Source organism: Dendrobates tinctorius, unplaced genomic scaffold (assembly GCF_039654945.1).
Source record: "Dendrobates tinctorius isolate UK_male_01 unplaced genomic scaffold, ASM3965494v1 ptg000136l, whole genome shotgun sequence".
In the NCBI taxonomy this organism is placed as follows: Eukaryota; Metazoa; Chordata; class Amphibia; order Anura; family Dendrobatidae; genus Dendrobates; species Dendrobates tinctorius.
Window position 1 is genome coordinate 597,930 of NW_027361804.1, and position 21,697 is coordinate 619,626.

Here is a 21,697-nt window from a genome sequence, read left to right on the forward strand (position 1 = left end):
TTGTTTCCTTCTCTATATTACACTGCTTCCATCTCTTACGTTGTTTCCATCTCTTACGTTGTTTCCTTCTCTATATTACACTGCTTCCATCTCTTACGTTGTTTCCATCTCTTACGTTGTTTCTTTCTCTATATTACTCTGCTTCCATCTCTTACGTTGTTTCCTTCTCTATATTACACTGCTTCCATCTCTTACGTTGTTTCCTTCTCTATATTACTCTGTTTCCATCTCTTACGTTGTTTCCTTTTCTATATTACACTGCCTCCATCTCCTACGTTGTTTCCATCTCTTACGTTGTTTCCTTCTCTATATTACTCTGCTTCCATCTCTTACGTTGTTTCCTTTTCTATATTACACTGCTTCCATCTCTTACGTTGTTTCCATCTCTTACGTTGTTTCCTTCTCTATATTACTCTGCTTCCATCTCTTACGTTGTTTCCTTTTCTATATTACACTGCTTCCATCTCTTACGTTGTTTCTATCTCTTATGTTGTTTCCATCTCTTACGTTGTTTCCTTCTCTATATTACTCTGCTTCCATCTCTTACGTTGTTTCCTTCTCTATATTACACTGCTTCCATCTCTTACGTTGTTTCCTTTTCTATATTACACTGCTTCCATCTCTTACGTTGTTTCCATCTCTTAAGTTGTTTCCTTTTCTATATTACACTGCTTCCATCTCTTACATTGTTTCCTTTTCTATATTACACTGCTTCCATCTCTTACGTTGTTTCCATCTCTTACGCTGTTTCCTTCTCTATATTACTCTGCTTCCATCTCTTACGTTGTTTCCTTCTCTATATTACACTGCTTCCATCTCTTACGTTGTTTCCTTCTCTATATTACACTGCTTCCATCTCTTACGTTGTTTCCTTCTCTATATTACACTGCTTCCATCTCTTAAGTTGTTTCCTTCTCTATATTACACTGCTTCCATCTCTTACGTTGTTTCCTTCTCTATATTACTCTGCTTCCATCTCTTACGTTGTTTCCTTCTCTATATTACACTGCTTCCATCTCTTACGTTGTTTCCTTCTCTATATTACACTGCTTCCATCTCTTACGTTGTTTCCTTCTCTATATTACACTGCTTCCATCTCTTACGTTGTTTCCTTCTCTATATTACTCTGCTTCCATCTCTTACGTTGTTTCCTTCTCTATATTACACTGCTTCCATCTCTTGCGTTGTTTCCATCTCTTAAGTTGTTTCCTTTTCTATATTACACTGCTTCCATCTCTTACATTGTTTCCTTTTCTATATTACACTGCTTCCATCTCTTACGTTGTTTCCATCTCTTACGCTGTTTCCTTCTCTATATTACTCTGCTTCCATCTCTTACGTTGTTTCCTTTTCTATATTACACTGCTTCCATCTCTTACGTTGTTTCCTTCTCTATATTACACTGCTTCCATCTCTTAAGTTGTTTCCTTCTCTATATTACACTGCTTCCATCTCTTACGTTGTTTCCTTCTCTATATTACTCTGCTTCCATCTCTTACGTTGTTTCCTTCTCTATATTACACTGCTTCCATCTCTTACGTTGTTTCCTTCTCTATATTACACTGCTTCCATCTCTTAAGTTGTTTCCTTCTCTATATTACACTGCTTCCATCTCTTACGTTGTTTCCTTCTCTATATTACACTGCTTCCATCTCTTACGTTGTTTCCTTCTCTATATTACACTGCTTCCATCTCTTACGTTGTTTCCTTCTCTATATTACACTGCTTCCATCTCTTACGTTGTTTCCTTCTCTATATTACTCTGCTTCCATCTCTTACGTTGTTTCCTTCTCTATATTACAATGCTTCCATCTCTTACGTTGTTTCCTTCTCTATATTACATCATCTTCTCTGTTCCATTGTTTGGTGTCTATTATTCCACTGAATATAATATTTTTCGCTTTTGCTTTTACTGGTTGCTCTCACTATCAGAGCTGATGGTGGTTTCTACGGAGGACTGAGTCTCCGGCACGACGTCTGGCCACTGTTTTCCCAGAAATTTTCTGCTTTCCGGACAGACGTTAAAAAAAGTCGAGTTTTCCTAAGTGGAATAAAGGCGCGGTGTTGTGCGGATACCTGAGCGGCCCTGACGGAGCGAGAGCAGAATAGAAAGCCTTTGTTACAGGGCGAGGGTCAGACGGCTGAACGTAAACACGGCCCCTGTTGTCTCACCAAATACAGCTGTGCCCCATCTGAATCCCCCTTTGTCAGGCAGCGGTGGCACAAACCTGTCATTCTTGTGCAGTAAATAAGCCAGCCCCCCCCTGACCCCACAAGGATCCTACAAGTCAAATTAATCTCCCCCCAGAGGGCAGGACTCAATTACCTCCACCCCACACCCACAATGGACAATAATGGCCGCTGTCAGGGGAGTCACAGGAACAATAAACCACTGCTTGTTTTCACAGCTTTCTGCCATAACCCTCAGTACACTGCTACCCTGTCTGACACGTCTGCGGTGCCCCCTCGACCATGGAAGTGGGACCCCCTCCCCACACTGACCCTGGAGACTAGGTCAGCACTGCTCTAAGAAGAGCTGGTAATATCAGGTCCAAGTGTCAGTCTTCACTGTAGATTAGTATTCTCTTCATGAACCAGGAGGCTCAGGATGAACTTGACTGTAGGTTTGTATTAAACAGACCATAAGATTAAAGACTATAATACAGCCTGACCAGTTGGTGGCGTCACACGGCCGCGGCCCCCCGCGGCACCTTGTACGTATGAGGTAGAGCTCACCGGCCCCCAGGGATCTTCCCCGTATACAGTTTATGTGCAGATTATACAGAGCTCAAGTGATTCCAAAAAGAAAGAAAATACATTAGAGGGGAACTCTCATCATCCGCAGGCACATAAGCGCCTCCCATTGTGCCGCCCGTTGTCACCGTTCCTACATTGCAATAGTTTCTGGCTTTTTTTGTTTCCCAAGTTGGCCATCTTTCTGCTCTTGGAGGGCAGGTTCCAAGCGATGTCATGTGATCACTCAGCCCCACCCCCGAGGATCACGGAATACCAGAAACGTACCCAAAATAAAACACGTGACCTCTTCTGTACATTTCCATTCTAGCTTTCTCACTACGACATCGGATGACTGGAGTTTTCCTTTACAACATAAGAAACTACAACCACCACCATCATCATCTCGGGTACTGCTGCTATAATTGAATCGCACCTTTCCTCTAAATTATACCATCATGCAGAACATATGTCTCTGCCACACAAATACTGATGCGATGTATCTAGAGCGTGTGCTCTCTGTTATCAGCCACACTTACCTTTTATGTCGCCCAGATTCCCTGATCCCATGGCGAGGAGCTTGTCCTTCCAGTCTTTAGACAGGAGCTTCTCGATGCTGGGCGTTTCTGAAAAAGAGCGAGACGGATGTAAGAAAGTGTCCGACCCTAACAATGTATCACACTATAGGGGGGCGCGTGCGATATAAGTGGGATCACATATGGGATCAAAGATAGCGGATACGGCTTGACACTGGCACATTGCCACTTTTCACCTGACGGTTTATAACTTCTGGACTTGCATCCTTTATTTTATCTTCATGAAGCAGCAAAATTCATTCCTTTACATGTGGGACAATGGGAGATCGGACAATGGGGGATCGGACAATGGGGGATCGGACAATGGGGGATCGGACAATGGAGGAACGGACAATGGAGGAACGGACAATGGAGGAACGGACAATGGATGATCGGACAATGGAGGAACGGACAATGGGGGAACGGACAATGGGGGAACGGACAATAGAGGAACGGACAATGGGGGATCGGACAATGGAGGAACGGACAATGGGGGATTGGACAATGGATGATCGGACAATGGAGGAACGGACAATGGGGGAACGGACAATAGAGGAACGGACAATGGGGGATCGGACAATGGGGGATCGGACAATGGAGGAACGGACAATGGAGGAACGGACAATGGAGGAATGGACAATGAGGGATCGGACAATGGGGGATCGGACAATGGATGATCGGACAATGGATGATCGGACAATGGATGATCGGACAATGGGGGATCGGACAATGGGGGATCGGACAATGGGGGATCGGACAATGGGGGATCGGACAATGGGGGATCGGACAATGGATGATCGGACAATGGGGGATCGGACAATGGATGATCGGCCAATGGAGGAACGGACAATGGAGGAACGGACAATGGAGGAACGGACAATGGGGGATCGGACAATGGGGGATCGGACAATGGGGGAACGGACAATGGGGGAACGGACAATGGGGGAACGGACAATGGGGGAACGGACAATGGATGACCGGACAATGGGGGATCGGACAATGGGGGATCGGACAATGGATGATAGGACAATTGATGATGATAGGACAATGGATGATGATAGGACAATGGATGATGATAGGACAATGGATGATGATAGGACAATGGATGATTGGACAATGGATGATTGGACAATGGATGATTGGACAATGGGGGGATCGGACAATGGGGGGATCGGACAATGGGGGGATCGGACAATGGGGGATCGGACAAGGGGGGATCGGACAAGGGGGGACCGGACAATAGAGGAACGGACAATGGGGGATCGGACAATGGGGGATCGGACAATGGATGATCGGACAATGGAGGAACGGACAATGGAGGAACGGACAATGAGGGATCGGACAATGAGGGATCGGACAATGGGGATCGGACAATGGATGATCGGACAATGGATGATCGGACAATGGGGGATCGGACAATGGGGGATCGGACAATGGATGATCGGACAATGGATGATCGGACAATGGGGGATCGGACAATGGATGATCGGCCAATGGAGGAACGGACAATGGAGGAACGGACAATGGAGGAACGGACAATGGAGGAACGGACAATGGGGGATCGGACAATGGGGGATCGGACAATGGGGGATCGGACAATGGGGGATCGGACAATGGGGGAACGGACAATGGGGGAACGGACAATGGGGGAACGGACAATGGGGGAACGGACAATGGGGGATCGGACAATGGGGGATCGGACAATGGATGATGATAGGACAATGGATGATGATAGGACAATGGATGATGATAGGACAATGGATGATGATAGGACAATGGATGATGATAGGACAATGGATGATGATAGGACAATGGATGATTGGACAATGGATGATTGGACAATGGGGGAATCGGACAATGGGGGGATCGGACAATGGGGGGATCGGACAATGGGGGGATCGGACAATGGGGGGATGGGACAATGGAGGAACGGACAATGGAGAAACGGACAATGGAGGAACGGACAATGGAGGAACGGACAATGGGGGATCGGACAATGGATGATAGGACAATGGGGGATAGGACAATGGGGGGATCGGACAATGGGGGGATCGGACAATGGGGGGATCGGACAATGGGGGGATCGGACAATGGGGGGATCGGACAATGGGGGGATCGGACAATGGGGGATCGGACAAGGGGGGATCGGACAATGGAGGTTCGGCTGCGGTAACTGGATGCCGGTATCAGCATGGAAACAGATCATAACCGGATTACTGATGATGTGGCGTCTGCCCGATAACGTACCGGGGCTACCACCTCATGGAGTCTTCGCCCCACATCTCTGCTCTGTTCACATCCTTTTTGGGATGACAAAATTGGAAACAAAACACACAGGATCCATTCATTTGTGTGTCGATGGCGATGTCCTAATACGTCTTCTGTTTTTTTGCTCCGCACTATTGCAGACGGCACAACTTTTGTGTCCGGCCAATATACGGCAAACGGATGATAACGGACAGATGGTAACGGGAGGTGATCTGTCATCATACGTTACTGAATCCGGACTTTGGCGCTGCCGCTGCCCAGAGTCACCGTCGGTGAAAACGGATTCGCTACAAAGGGAGCAAAAACAAATACAAAACGGAAACAGCTCTGGAGACGAGCAGAGATAAATCCCGGATGGAAGCAGCTAAAAGCTCCTGATCTGTGGTGACCCCGGCGGTAAGTAAGGAGGATCAGAGGGATCTTGTACATTGTGGCGCTGGATTGTGCTAACTCTCCTAACAATCGGACATTTTCCCCGGAGATACATTGTACTCCAGTCTCCGCTGAACCCAGAAGCCACAATAAAGAGGCAGCGCCGATCCCATTCTCTTCAGGAAGAAGCTGCGTTGAGTTATTAGCGGCCTCAGAGCTGTATGCATGGCTGGAATGCAGGAACGCAGCTCCATTGTGAGGTGACAATCGCCCCCGGCACCTCCAGCATCACAAGGAAAAAAGCCTTTTACTTCTAAGTCTATTGTCAGGCGAGTCGGTGACAAAGCTTTCCCCCGCAGCGAAACAAAATAGTCGCAGAAGAGACGGCCAGATAATACGAAGGCATTCTGTAAGATCTCTGCTTTCAGTGACTGGCCGCAGCACACAGCTGAGGACTCGTTACAATGTGTCAGTGCAGAATGGTTTGTTATCCTGAGTCTGTCTGCTGTGCTCACTGATTGATACACTGTAACGAACCCTCAGCTGTAACATTTCAGCCTCTTCCCTGACAGCAAGTAGAGATATTGATAACGATGAGGGAAGTACGGAGTCTATGAGACAGTTATAAGGTGATGCTCGGAGTGGCCCCCGGCCGGGCCCCGGCTCCTCGAGCACATGGCAGGGGATACGCGCACAATGGCGCAGCGCCACATTCAGCAGAGGCTCCTCTCCATGGCTGAACAATAAGAGCCTCAATTTGGAAGCACTTAAGTCCTCGCTGGGAGCCGCGCTCCGACTCTAATCCTGGCAATGACACTGTGGAGAGAGCCGCAGTGTACCGGAGACCGGGAAGAGACAGGAGTGTTAGGGGGAAGAGAAGGCTGTGGAAATGGAAGAGGGGAGGCTACGGCTGTGGAAATGGTAGAGGGGAAACGACAGCTGCGGAAATGGGAGAGGGAAAAAGACTGCTGCGGAATTGGGAGAGGGGAAACGACAGCTGCGGAAATGAGAGAGGGAAAGAGACTGCAGCGGAATTGGGAGAGGGGAAACGACAGCTGCGGAAATGGGAGAGAGAAAGAGACGGCTGCGGAAATGGGAGAGAGAAAGACGGCTGCGGAATTGGGAGAGGGGAAGCGATGGCTGCGGGAATGGAAGAGGGGAAGCGACGGCTGCGGAAATGAGAGAAGGGAAGAGACGGCTGCAAAAATGGGAGAGGGGAAGAGACGGCTGCAGAAATGGGAGAGAAAAGAGACAGCGGGGACAGGACCCAGGATAGAGCTGACATCAGAGAGCACTTGAGGGGAGAAGGCCGGGGATAGAGATGACACCAGAGAGCACTAGCGGGGAGAAGGCTGGGGATAGAGCTGACACCAGAGAGCACTAGCGGGGAGAAGGCCGGGGATAGAGCTGACACCAGAGAACACTAGCGGGGAGAAGGCCGGGGATAGAGCTGACACCAAAGAGCACTAGCGGGGAGAAGGTCGGGGATAGAGCTGACACCAGAGAGCACTAGCGGGGAGAAGGCCGGGGATAGAGCTAACACGAGAGAGAACTAGAGGTGAGAAGGCCGGGGATAGAGCTAAACACCACAGCGGGGAGAAGGCCGGGGATAGAGCTAACACCAGAGAACACTAGCGGGGAGAAGGCCGGGGATAGAGCTGACAACAGAGAACACTAGCAGGGAGAAGGCCGGGGATGGAGCTGACACCACAGAGCACTAGCGGGAAGAAGGCCGGGGATAGAGCTGACAACAGAGAACACTAGCGGGGAGAAGTCTGGGGATAGAGCTGACACCAGAGAACACTAGCGGGGAGAAGTCTGGGGATAGAGATGACACCACAGAGCACTAGCGGGAAGAAGGCCGGGGATAGAGCTGACAACAGAGAACACTAGCGGGGAGAAGTCTGGGGATAGAGCTGACACCAGAGAACACTAGCGGGGAGAAGTCTGGGGATAGAGATGACACCACAGAGCACTAGCGGGAAGAAGGCCGGGGATAGAGCTGACAACAGAGAACACTAGCGGGGAGAAGGCCGGGGATAGAGCTGACACCAGAGAACACTAGCGGGGAGAAGTCTGGGGATAGAGCTGACACCAGAGAACACTAGCGGGGAGAAGTCTGGGGATAGAGATGACACCACAGAGCACTAGCGGGAAGAAGGCCGGGGATAGAGCTGACAACAGAGAACACTAGCGGGGAGAAGTCTGGGGATAGAGCTGACACCAGAGAACACTAGCGGGGAGAAGTCTGGGGATAGAGATGACACCACAGAGCACTAGCGGGAAGAAGGCCGGGGATAGAGCTGACAACAGAGAACACTAGCGGGGAGAAGGCCGGGGATAGAGCTGACACCAGAGAACACTAGCGGGGAGAAGTCTGGGGATAGAGATGACACCACAGAGCACTAGCGGGAAGAAGGCCGGGGATAGAGCTGACAACAGAGAACACTAGCGGGGAGAAGGCCGGGGATAGAGCTGACAACAGAGAACACTAGCGGGGAGAAGGCCGGGGATAGAGCTGACACCAGAGAACACTAGCAGGGAGAAGGCCGGGGATAGAGCTGACACCAGAGAGTACTAGCGGGGAGAAGGCCGGGGATAGAGCTGACAACAGAGAACACTAGCGGGGAGAAGGCCGGGGATAGAGCTAACACCAGAGAACACTAGCGGGGAGAAGTCTGGGGATAGAGATGACACCACAGAGCACTAGCGGGAAGAAGGCCGGGGATAGAGCTGACAACAGAGAACACTAGCGGGGAGAAGGCCGGGGATAGAGCTGACAACAGAGAACACTAGCGGGGAGAAGGCCGGGGATAGAGCTGACACCAGAGAACACTAGCAGGGAGAAGGCCAGGGATAGAGCTGACACCAGAGAGTACTAGCGGGGAGAAGGCCGGGGATAGAGCTGACACCAGAGAACACTAGCAGGGAGAAGGCCGGGGATAGAGCCAACACCAGATAGCACTAGCGGGGAGAAGGCCGGGGATAGAGCTGACAACAGAGAACACTAGCAGGGAGAAGGCCGGGGATAGAGCTGACGCCAGATAGCACTAGCGGGGAGAAGGCCGGGGATAGAGCTGACAACAGAGAACACTAGCGGGGAGAAGGCCGGGGATAGAGCTGACACCAGAGAACACTAGCGGGGAGAAGGCCGGGGATAGAGCTGACACCAGAGAACACTAGTAGGGAGAAGGCCAGGGATAGAGCTGACACCAGAGAACACTAGCGGGGAGAAGGCCGGGGATAGAGCTGACACCAGAGAACACTAGCAGGGAGAAGGCCGGGGATAGAGCCAACACCAGATAGCACTAGCGGGGAGAAGGCCGGGGATAGAGCTGACAACAGAGAACACTAGCAGGGAGAAGGCCGGGGATAGAGCTGACACCACAGAGCACTAGCAGGGAGAAGTCTGGGATAGAGATGACACCAGAGAGCACTACCGGGAAGAAGGCTGGGGATAGAGCTGACACCAAAGAGCACTAGCGGGGAGAAGGCCGGGGATAGAGATGACACCAGAGCGCACTAGCGGGAAGAAGGCCGGGGATAGAGTTGACACCAAAGAGCACTAGCGGGGAGAAGGCCGGGGATAGAGCTGACACCAAAGAGCACTAGCGGGGAGAAGGCCGGGGATAGCGCTGACACCAAAGAACACTAGCAGGGAGAAGGTCAGGAAAAGAGCTGACACCAGAGAACACTAGCGGGGAGAAGGTCGGGGATAGAGCTAACACGAGAGAGAACTAGAGGTGAGAAGGTCGGGGATAGAGCTGACACCAAAGAGCACTAGCGGGGAGAAGGTCGGGGATAGAGCTGACACCAGAGAGCACTAGCGGGGAGAAGGCCGGGGATAGAGCTAACACGAGAGAGAACTAGAGGTGAGAAGGCTGGGGATAGAGCTAAACACCACAGCGGGGAGAAGGCCGGGGATAGAGCTAACACCAGAGAACACTAGTAGGGAGAAGGCCAGGGATAGAGCTGACACCAGAGAACACTAGCGGGAAGAAGGCCGGGGATAGAGTTGACACCAAAGAGCACTAGCGGGGAGAAGGCCGGGGATAGAGCTGACACCAAAGAGCACTAGCGGGGAGAAGGCCGGGGATAGCGCTGACACCAAAGAACACTAGCAGGGAGAAGGTCAGGAAAAGAGCTGACACCAGAGAACACTAGCGGGGAGAAGGTCGGGGATAGAGCTAACACGAGAGAGAACTAGAGGTGAGAAGGTCGGGGATAGAGCTAACACCAGAGAACACTAGCAGCGAGAAGGCCGAGAAAAGAGCTGACACCAGAGAGTACTAACTGGGAGAAGGCCGGGGATAGAGCTGACACCAGAGAACACTAGCAGCGAGAAGGCTGGGGAAAGAGCTGACACCAGAAAGTACTAGCTGGGAGAAGCCTGGGGAAAGAGCTGACACCAGAGAACACTAGCAAAGAGAAGGCCGGGGACAGAGCTGACACCAGAGAACACTAGCAGCGAGAAGGCCGGGAAAAGAGCTGACACCAGAGATTACTAACTGTGAGAAGGCCGGGAAAAGAGCTGACACCAGAGAGTACTAACTGACAGAAGGCTGGGGATAGAGCTGACACCAGAAAGTACTAGCGGGGAGAAGGTCGGGGAAAGAGCTGACACCAGAGAGCACTAACTGGGAGAAGGCCGGGGATAGAGCTGACACCAGAGAGCACTGGCGGGGAGAAGGCCGGGGATAGAGCTGACACCAGAGTGCATTGGCGGGGAGAAGGCCGGGGATAGAGCTGACACCAGAGTGCACTGGCGGGGAGAAGGCCGGGGATAGAGCTGACAGCAGAGAACACTAGCGGGGAGAAGGCCGGGGATAGAGCTGACACCAGAGAACACTAGCAGCGAGAAGGCCGGGAAAAGAGCTGACACCAGAGAGCACTAACTGTGAGAAGGTCGGGGATAGAGCTGACACCAGAGAGCACTAGCGGGGAGAAGGCCGGGGAAAGAGCTGACACCAGAGAGTATTAACAGAGAAGGCCGGGGATAGAGCTGACAACAGAGAGTAATAGCGGGGAGAAGTCTGGGGATAGAGCTGACACCAGAGAACACTAGCTGGGAGAAGGCCGGGAAAAGAGCTGACACCAGAGAGTACTAACAGAGAAGGCCGGGGATAGAGCTGACAACAGAGAGTACTAGTGGGGAGAAGGCCGGGGAAAGAGCTGACACCAGAGAACACTAGCTGGGAGAAGGCCGGGAAAAGAGCTGACACCAGAGAGTACTAACAGAGAAGGCCGGGGATAGAGCTGACAACAGAGAGCACTAGCGGGGAGAAGTCTGGGGATAGAGCTGACACCAGAGAACACTAGCTGGGAGAAGGCCGGGAAAAGAGCTGACACCAGAGAGTACTAACAGAGAAGGCCGGGGATAGAGCTGACAACAGAGAGTACTAGCGGGGAGAAGGCCGGGGAAAGAGCTGACACCAGAGAGTACTAACTGGGAGAAGGTCGGGGATAGAGCTGACACCAGAGAGTACTAGCGGGGAGAAGGCCGGGGAAAGAGCTGACACCAGAGAGTACTAACTGGGAGAAGGTCGGGGATAGAGCTGACACCAGAGAGTACTAGCGGGGAGAAGGCCGGGGATAGAGCTGACACCAGAGAGCACTAACTGTGAGAAGGCAGGGAAAAGAGCTGACACCAAAGAGCACTAGCGGGGAGAAGGCCGGGGATAGAGCTGACACCAGAGAGCACTAGTGGGTGTCAGCAGGTGCAGAGACATAATACAGAGTGGTCTCTGGATGGAGCAGACAGACAGAGACATGTGGGCTGGGGGGACGGGTGGATGTAACCGGAGCAGTGACCGGACCCCTCCAGCAGCCCCTCATGTCCATATACTGAGCCAGTATATGCAGGCTATTCTCCTCTGTTATCAGCCATGTCAGGCAGGAGACTAGACTGACTGCTGGACAAGCGATTAGTCTATTCTCCTCTGTTATCAGCCATGTCAGGCAGGAGGAAGTGTCACATACCTTTAGTGCAGAGACATTTCCATCCTTTATGTGAGTGGTATCGCCCTCCGGCTCTATCTAAGCCCCTGTATTTTGGGTGAGTGGCCCCTTTAAAGATGGGCGCCTGTCCTGGCACGGCAGGAGTTAACTCCGCTGCGCTCTGCACTGTACTTACAAGGCAGATCTGCCCATTTCACCCAAGTTTCTGCTCCTCACATATGCTTCCTCGCATCAGTGCCGATGGCAATGCCCACTGGTGAACGGTTTGTCCGCCAGAGCCAAGTATTGTTAAAATGACACACTGTCTCCGCGCCCCCCGCCCCCCGCGCCCCCCGCACTCCGCCATGTGCCAAATTCTCCTAAGACTGATTCCTTCATCTGGAACAATGCGACCTGGAAAAACGTGCCAACTTTCTGCCATAGTCAAACAAACCTGGCAGTGAACAAAGCAGCTCCACTCGGCAGCGCGCGGCACCGATGCCGGGGAACAGAACGCCTTCTCCCATCCAGGAGCTGTGACAGCTTTTAATGTGATGAAATCCCCGAGACGCAGAGAGAACGTCGCTAGAAATGCGCCTCAGCCAAAGACGTCCGCGAGGCCAAGCCGCAGTGATCATCGAAATCCCCCCAAACCTAAGAGATAGAGAAGTGACCCCCGAAATCACTCAGCAGCGAGAAAAACTGGGGGCACAGAGGTGGGGGGCACAATCCGACACGCCACGAGGGAGAATACGATGACCGCCTGCCAAATACACGACCGCCAGGAAATACGGACAAGAAGTAGTAACGCAGCTCTGCAGATGGTAGAGCATACCCCAATATAAAGAGAGTATCCCCCCGCAATAAGGAAATGTCCCCCGTAATGAGACCATATCTCCCGCAATTAGGAAATATCCCCCGTAATAAAGAAATATCCCTCGTAATAAGACCATATCCCCCCCGCAATTAGGAAATATCCCCCGTGATGAGACCATATCCCCCGCAATTAGGAAATATCCCCCGTAATAAAGAAATATCCCCCGTAATAAGACCATATCCCCCGTAACAAGGAAACATCCCCCGTACTAAGGAAATATCCCCCGTAATAAAGAAATATCCCCTGTAATAAGACCATATCCCCCCCGCAATTAGGAAATATCCCCCGTGATGAGACCATATCCCCGTAACAAGGAAATATCCCCCGTAATAAGGAAATGTCCCCCGTAATGAGATCATATCCCACATAATAAGGAAATGTCCCCCGTAATGAGACCATATCCCCCCGCAATTAGGTTAGGAAATATCCCCCGTAATAAAACCATATCCCCTGTAATTAAACCATATCCCCCCGTAATGAGACCATATCCCCCCCAACTAGGAAACATCCCCTGTAATAAGGAAATATCCCCCGTAATAAGGAAATGTCCCCCCGTAATGAGACCATATCCCCCTGCAATTAGGAAATATCCCCCGTAATGAGACCATTCCCCCCACAATTAGGAAATATCCCCTGTGATGAGAACATATCCCCCCCTGCAAATAGGAAATATCCTCTGTGATGAGACCATATCCCCCCGCAATTAGGAAATATCCCCTGTAATGAGACCATATCCCCCCGCAATTAGGAAATATCCCCCGTAATGAGACCATTCCCCCCACAATTAGGTAATATCCTCTGTGATGAGACCATATCCCCCCCCCGCAATTAGGAAATATCCTCTGTGATGAGACCATATCCCCCCGCAATTAGGAAATATCCCCTGTAATGAGACCATTCCCCCCACAATTAGGTAATATCCTCCGTGATGAGACCATATCCCCCCCGCAATTAGGAAATATCCCCCGTAATGAGACCATATCCCCCCCGCAATTAGGAAATATCCCCCGTGATGAGACCATAACCTCTGTAATTAGGAAATATCTCCCTTAGTAATCTGTAATAAGACCATACCCTCATAACGAGTCAATATCCCCATAATAGGGCTATATGCCCCATAATATAACGATATCATTCACACTACAATAGCCATAATATGATGACACCCCATAACAGGACAACCTGCCCTAAACACCTTATCCCCACTATAAGGTCATGTCCCCTACAATAAAACAATCTCTGCCATAAGACCACAGCTCCCCCATAATAAGGTCATTCCTCCCATGAAAAGACAATAACCCCCATAATAGGACCTGACCTGCCACAAATAGAGCAAATCCCCAATCTAACAGAATCGCCCATAATACGACAATGACCCCAATATTTGGGTTATTTTGGGTCAGTGCCCCTCGATATGATGACGGTGTCCCCTGTAATACGAGGTAGCTGCGGATCTGGTAACGGAACAATACGGATCAATGGAAACGTCCTGTATCCAGCAGTAAATGCCGGCGATGGCAGCTGCCGCACGCGGGGTCACAGATAATCCTCCCCAGTGACAGCTGTCACCCGTAAATCAGCCCCATGTGGCCCCCCGAAAGCTTCAGCATCCGCACCGTGCTCCGATACAGGGAGGTGATGACTATGGGGGGGAACGGAGAGAAGCTGCACCGACATCGGGGAAGACGCCAGCCGTAATGATCTATCTGTATATTATCTATTCTCTATCTACTATCTAGCAATCGTCTATTATCTATAATCCATTATCTATCTATTATCTATCTACAGTGGGTGCAGAAAGTCTTCACACCCCTTTACATTTTTCACTCTTTGTTTCATTGCAGCCATTTGGTAAATTCTATAAAGTTCATTTCTTCTCATTAGTGTGCACTCTGCCCCCCATCCTGACTGAAAAAAACAGAAATGTAGAAATTTTTTCAAATTTATAAAAAAAAAGAAAAACTGAAATCTCCCATGGTCATAAGTATTCAGCCCCTTAGCTCAGTATTGAGGAGACGCACCTTTTGAGCTAGTACAGCCATGAGCCTTCTTGGGAATGATGCCACAAGTTTCTCACCCCTGGATTTGGGGATCCTCGGCCATTCTTCCTTGCAGATCCTCTCCAGTTCCGTCAGGTTGGATGGTGAACGTTGGTGGACAGCCATTTTCAGGTCTCTCCAGAGATGCTCCATTGGGCTTAGGTCAAGGTTCTGGCTGGGCCGGTCAGGAATGGTCACAGAGTTGTTCTGAAGCCGCTCCTTTGTTATTTTAGCTGTGTGATTAGGGCCATTGTCTTGTTGGAAGGTGAACCTTCGGCCAAGTCTGAGGTCCAGAGCACTCTGGAAGAGGTTTTCATCCAGGACATCTCTGTACTTGGCCGCATTCATGTTTCCTTCAATGGCCACCAGTCATCCTGTCCCTGCAGCTGGAAAACACCCCCATAGCATGATGCTGCCACCACCATGTTTCACTGTTGGGATTGTATTTGGCAGGTGATGAGCAGTGCCTGGTTTTCTCCACACATACCACTTAGAATTATCACCAGAAAGTTCTATCTTCATCTCATCAGACCAGAGAATCTTATTTCTCATAGTCTGGGTGTCCTTCATGTGTTTTTAGCAAACTCTATGGGAGCTTTCATATGTCTGGCACTGAGGAGAGGCTTCCTCCGTCGGGCCACTCTGCCATAAAGGCCCGACTGGTGGAGGGCTGTAATGATAGGTGACTTTGTGGAACTTTCTCCCTTCTCCCTACTGCATCTGTGGAGCTCGGCCACAGTGATCTTGGGGTTCTTCTTTACCGCTCGACAAGGCTCTTCTCCCACGATTGCTCAGTTTGGCTGGACGGCCAGGTCTAGGAAGACTTCTAGTGGTCCTAAACTTCTTCCATTTAAGCATTATGGAGGCCAATGTGCTCTTAGGAACCTTGAGTACTGCAGAAATTCTTTTGTAACCTTGGCCAGATCTGTGCCTTGCCACAATTCTGTCTCTGAGCTCCTTGGCTGGTTCCTTTGGCCTCATGATTCTCATTTGGTGTGACATGCACTGTGAGGTCTTATATAGACAGGTGTGCGCCTTTACACATCAGGTCCTATCAGTGTAATTACACACAGCTGGACTCCAATGAAGGAGTAGAACATCTCAAGGAGGATCACAAGGAAATGGACAGCAGGTGACTTACATATGAGTGTCTGAGCCAAGGGGCTGAATACTTATGACCACGGGATATTTCAATTTTTCTTTTTTAATAAATTTTCAAAAATTTTTACATGTATTTTTTTTTTTTCAGTCATGATGCGGTGCAGAGTGTACAGTAATGAGGAAAAAAAATGAACTTTTCTGAATTTACCAAATGGCTGCAATGAAACAAGAGTGAAAAATGTAAAGGGGTCTGAAGACTTTCCGCACCCACTGTCTAATCTATCTATTATCTATCTATAATCTATCTATAATCTGTGTTCTGTGTGTAGTGTCTGTAACCTCATGAACAGACACTTGTAGCCACTTCTGTGCTGGTGCCAGGAAGCTCCTCGCTCTGCTCCTGCCTGAAGCTGAGCTCTCAGGATCAAATTTCCCAGGACACAAGAAGCAAAGCAAGTCGCACTATATACAATGTAACAAGAGTAATATATATATATATATAGACACACATATCCACATACCTATACACACACACACAGGACTATAGACATATATGTATACAGGCACATATAATATACACACACAGACACATATATAATATTATATATACACACACAGACACATATATAATATATACACACACAGACACATATATAATATTATATATACACACACAGACATATAATATATACACAGACACATATATAATATATACACAGACACATATATAATATATACACAGACACATATATAATATATACACACACAGACACATATATAATATTATATATACACACACAGACACATATATAATATATACACAGACAGACACATATATAATATATACACACACAGACACATATATAATATATACACACACAGACACATATATAATATATACACACACAGACACATATATAATATATACACACACAGACACATATATAATATTATATATACACACACAGACACATATATAATATATACACAGACAGACACATATATAATATATACACACACAGACACATATATAATATATACACACACAGACACATATATAATATATACACACACAGACACATATATAATATATACACACACAGACACATATATAATATTATATATACACACACAGACACATATATAATATATACACACACAGACACATATATAATATATACACACACAGACACATATATAATATATACACACACAGACACATATATAATATAATATATACACACACAGACACATATATAATATATACACACACAGACACATATATAATATATACACACACAGACACATATATAATATTATATATACACACACAGACACATATATAATATATACACAGACACATATTGGACTGTACACACAGAAGTCTGGTCCTTACTGTCTGGAGGGCAGAACAAGAACATAGATAGAGAAGAAGAGCTGATTACTGGTGCGGAGAGTGGTCCAGGCTGCTGGGGGTAGTAGTCCTGGCCGTCTCCTCTGCTCGCCTGACATTGCTGCCACTTCTTCTAGTTGGCCGGCCAGTGTGCGCCTGTCATGGCTGTTGGCTGGGAGGGAGGTCAGCGGCAGAAGCCCCTCTACCTCCTGCTCTGGAGCCGGACCATGTCCCTGTGCAGCTCAGCAGCCCATGTCCTTAATTGTTACAGCCCTTTTTAACCCTATGACAGCTGCACCCTGCCCCCTCCAACAGGTGCCACCACCCTGTGAACAATGGCAGGGGCATCTAATCTGGCACCGGCGACAAGTGAAAGGACGCAACAAATGGCGAGAGGGACAAGACTGATTATTGTGGGCCGTCCCCCTTACAGCTAAATATAAATCCGGACCGAGAAGCCCCCTGCTCCATTCTACTACACAAATCTGCAGCGTGTGAACATCCGCTGAAGACGCAGTGCACCCAGGTGAGGCATCAGGAGAACATCCACGGGTCACTCACTACAGGACAAGCCAAAAACCAGCCCGAGAAGGAAATCTGTGCAGAGAAGAAGAAGAACAAGGAGCGACATTGTGGAAACTATTGTGTGGCATCCCGAGGGTCCAAAAACAAGAGACGAACACATGGACCCCCAGCGAGGAGAAGACAGTGACATGACCATGGCCCCTGGACCCCCAGCGAGGAGAAGACAGTGACATGACCATGGCCCCTGGACCCCCCGAGAGGAGAAGACAGCGACATGACCATGGCCCCTGGACCCCCCGAGAGGAGAAGACAGTGACATGACCATGGCCCCTGGACCCCCAGAGAGGAGAAGACAGCGACATGACCATGGCCCCTGGACCCCCAGCGAGGAGAAGACAGTGACATGACCATGGCCCCTGGACCCCCAGAGAGGAGAAGACAGCGACATGACCATGGCCCCTGGACCCCCAGCGAGGAGAAGACAGTGACATGACCATGGCCCCTGGACCTCCAGCGAGGAGAAGACAGCGACATGACCATGGCCCCTGGACCCCCACTAAGGAGAAGACAGTGACATGACCATGGCCCCTGGACCCCCAGCGAGGAGAAGACAGTGACATGACCATGGCCCCTGGACCCCCAGCGAGGAGAAGACAGTGACATGACCATGGCCCCTGGACCCCCAGAGAGGAGAAGACAGCGACATGACCATGGCCCCTGGACCCCCAGCGAGGAGAAGACAGTGACATGACCATGGCCCCTGGACCTCCAGCGAGGAGAAGACAGCGACATGACCATGGCCCCTGGACCCCCACTAAGGAGAAGACAGTGACATGACCATGTACCCTGGACCCCAAGCGAGGAGAAGACAGTGACATGACCATGTACCCTGGACCCCCAGCGAGGAGAAGACAGCGACATGACCATGTACCCTGGACCCCCAGCGAGAAGAAGACAGCAACATGACCATGGCCCCTGGACCTCCAGAGAGGAGAAGACAGCGACATGACCATGGCCCCTGGACCCCCACCAAGGAGAAGACCGTGACATGACCATGTACCCTGGACCCCCAGCGAGGAGAAGACCGTGACATGACCATGGCCCCTGGACCTCCAGCGAGGAGAAGACAGCGACATGACCATGGCCCCTGGACCCCCACTAAGGAGAAGACAGTGACATGACCATGTACCCTGGACCCCAAGCGAGGAGAAGACAGTGACATGACCATGTACCCTGGACCCCCAGCGAGGAGAAGACAGCGACATGACCATGTACCCTGGACCTCCAGCGAGAAGAAGACAGCAACATGACCATGGCCCCTGGACCTCCAGAGAGGAGAAGACAGCGACATGACCATGGCCCCTGGACCCCAGGGAAGAGAAGACAGCGACATGACCATGGCCCCTGGACCCCCAGAGAGGAGAAGACAGCGACATGACCATGGCCCTGGACCCCCAGAGAGGAGAAGACAGCGACAAGACCATGGCCCCTGGACCCCCAGCGAGGAGAAGACCGTGACATGACCATGGCCCGTGGACCTCCAGCGAGGAGAAGACAGCGACATGACCATGGCCCCTGGACCCCCACTAAGGAGAAGACAGTGACATAACCATGTACCCTGGACCCCAAGCGAGGAGAAGACAGTGACATGACCATGGCCCCTGGACCTCCAGCGAGAAGAAGACAGCAACATGACCATGGCCCCTGGACCTCCAGAGAGGAGAAGACAGCGACATGACCATGGCCCCTGGACCCCAGGGAAGAGAAGACAGCGACATGACCATGGCCCCTGGACCCCTAGAGAGGAGAAGACAGCGACATGACCATGGCCCTGGACCCCCAGAGAGGAGAAGACAGCGACAAGACCATGGCCCCTGGACCCCCAGCGAGGAGAAGACAGTGACATGACCATGGCCCCTGGACCCCCAGAGAGGAGAAGACAGCGACATGACCATGGCCCCTGGACTCCCAGAGAGGAGAAGACAGCAACATGACCATGGCCCCTGGACCTCCAGCGAGGAGAAGACAGCGACATGACCATGGCCCCTGGACTCCCAGAGAGGAGAAGACAGCAACATGACCATGGCCCCTGGACCTCCAGCGAGGAGAAGACAGCGACATGACCATGGCCCCTGGACTCCCAGAGAGGAGAAGACAGCAACATGACCATGGCCCCTGGACCCCCAGAGAGGAGAAGACAGCAACATGACCATGGCCCCTGGACCCCCAGAGAGAAGACAGCAACATGACCATGGCCCCTGGACCTCCAGAGAGGAGAAGACAGCGACATGACCATGGTCCCTGGACCCCCAGAGAGGAGAAGACCGCGACATGACCATGGCCCCTGGACCCCCAGCGAGGCTACGACAGTGACATGACCATGGCCCCTGGACCCCCAGCAAGGAGAAGACAGTGACATGACCATCGTCCCTGGACCTCCAGAGAGGAGAAGAGAGTGACATGACCATGGCCTCTGGACCCCCAGCGAGGAGAAGACAGTGACATGACCATGGCCCCTGGACCCCCAGCAAGGAGAAGACAGTGACATGACCATGGCCCCTGGACCTCCAGAGAGGAGAAGACAGCGACATGACCATGCCCCCTGGACCCCAGGGAAGAGAAGACAGCGACATGACCATGGCCCCTGGACCCCCAGAGAGGAGAAGACAGCGACATGACCATGGCCCCTGGACCCCCAGCGAGAAGATAGTGACATGACCATGGCCCCTGGACCTCCAGCGAGGAGAAGACAGCGACATGACCATGGCCCCTGGACCCCCAGAGAGGAGAAGACAGCAACATGACCATGGCCCCTGGACCCCAGAGAGGAGAAGACAGCAACATGACCATGGCCGCTGGACCCCCAGAGAGGAGAAGACAGCAACATGACCATGGCCCCTGGACCCCCAGAGAGGAGAAAACAGCGACATGACCATGGCCCCTGGACCCCCAGAGAGGAGAAGACAGCGACATGACCATGGTCCCTGGACCCCCAGAGAGGAGAAGACCGCGACATGACCATGGCCCCTGGACCCCCAGCGAGGCTAAGACAGTGACATGACTATGGCCCCTGGACCCCCAGCAAGGAGAAGACAGTGACATGACCATCGCCCCTGGACTCCCAGAGACGAGAAGACATTGACATGACCATGGCCCTTGGACCCGCGGAGAGGAGAAGACAGCGACATGACCATGGCCCCTGGACTCCCAGAGAGGAGAAGACAGCGACATGACCATGGCCCCTGGACTCCCAGAGAGGAGAAGACAGCGACATGACCATGGCCCCTGGACTCCCAGAGAGGAGAAGACAGCGACATGACCATGGCCCCTGGACTCCCAGAGAGGAGAAGACAGCGGCATGACCATGGCCCCTGGACCCCCAGAGAGGAGAAGACAGCGACATGACCATGGCCCCTGGACTCCCAGAGAGGAGAAGACAGCGACATGACCATGGCCCCTGGACTCCCAGAGAGGAGAAGACAGCGACATGACCATGGCCCCTGGACCCCCAGAGAGGAGAAGACAGTGACATGACCATGGCCCCTGGACCCCCCGAGAGGAGAAGACAGCGACATGACCATGGCCCCTGGACCCCCAGCGAGGCTAAGACAGTGACATGACCATGGCCCCTGGACCTCCAGAGAGGAGAAGAGAGTGACATGACCCTGGTCCCTGGACCTCCAGAGAGGAGAAGACAGCGATATGACCATGGCCCTTGGACCCCCAGAGAGGAGAAGACAGCGACATGACCATGGCCCCTGGATCCCCAGCGAGAAGACAGCGACATGACCATGGCCCCTGGACTCCCAGTGAGGAGAAGACAGCGACATGACCATGGCCACTGGACCCCCAGCGAGGAGGAGACAGCAACATGACC

At 51.1% G+C, this 21,697-nt stretch overlaps 1 protein-coding gene across 3 annotated transcripts in view; it reads right to left on the reverse strand.

Annotated features, from left to right (window-relative positions):
- Positions 1 to 21,697, reverse strand: part of SOX5 (SRY-box transcription factor 5) — a 269,372-nt gene that overhangs the window by 121,227 nt on the left and 126,448 nt on the right. For all 3 annotated transcript variants that reach the window (XM_073543998.1, XM_073543997.1, XM_073543996.1), the window contains one exon: positions 3,273 to 3,359. In XM_073543998.1, coding sequence (XP_073400099.1) covers positions 3,273 to 3,359 — 87 coding nt within the window. The remainder of the gene's footprint in view (positions 1 to 3,272; positions 3,360 to 21,697) is intronic.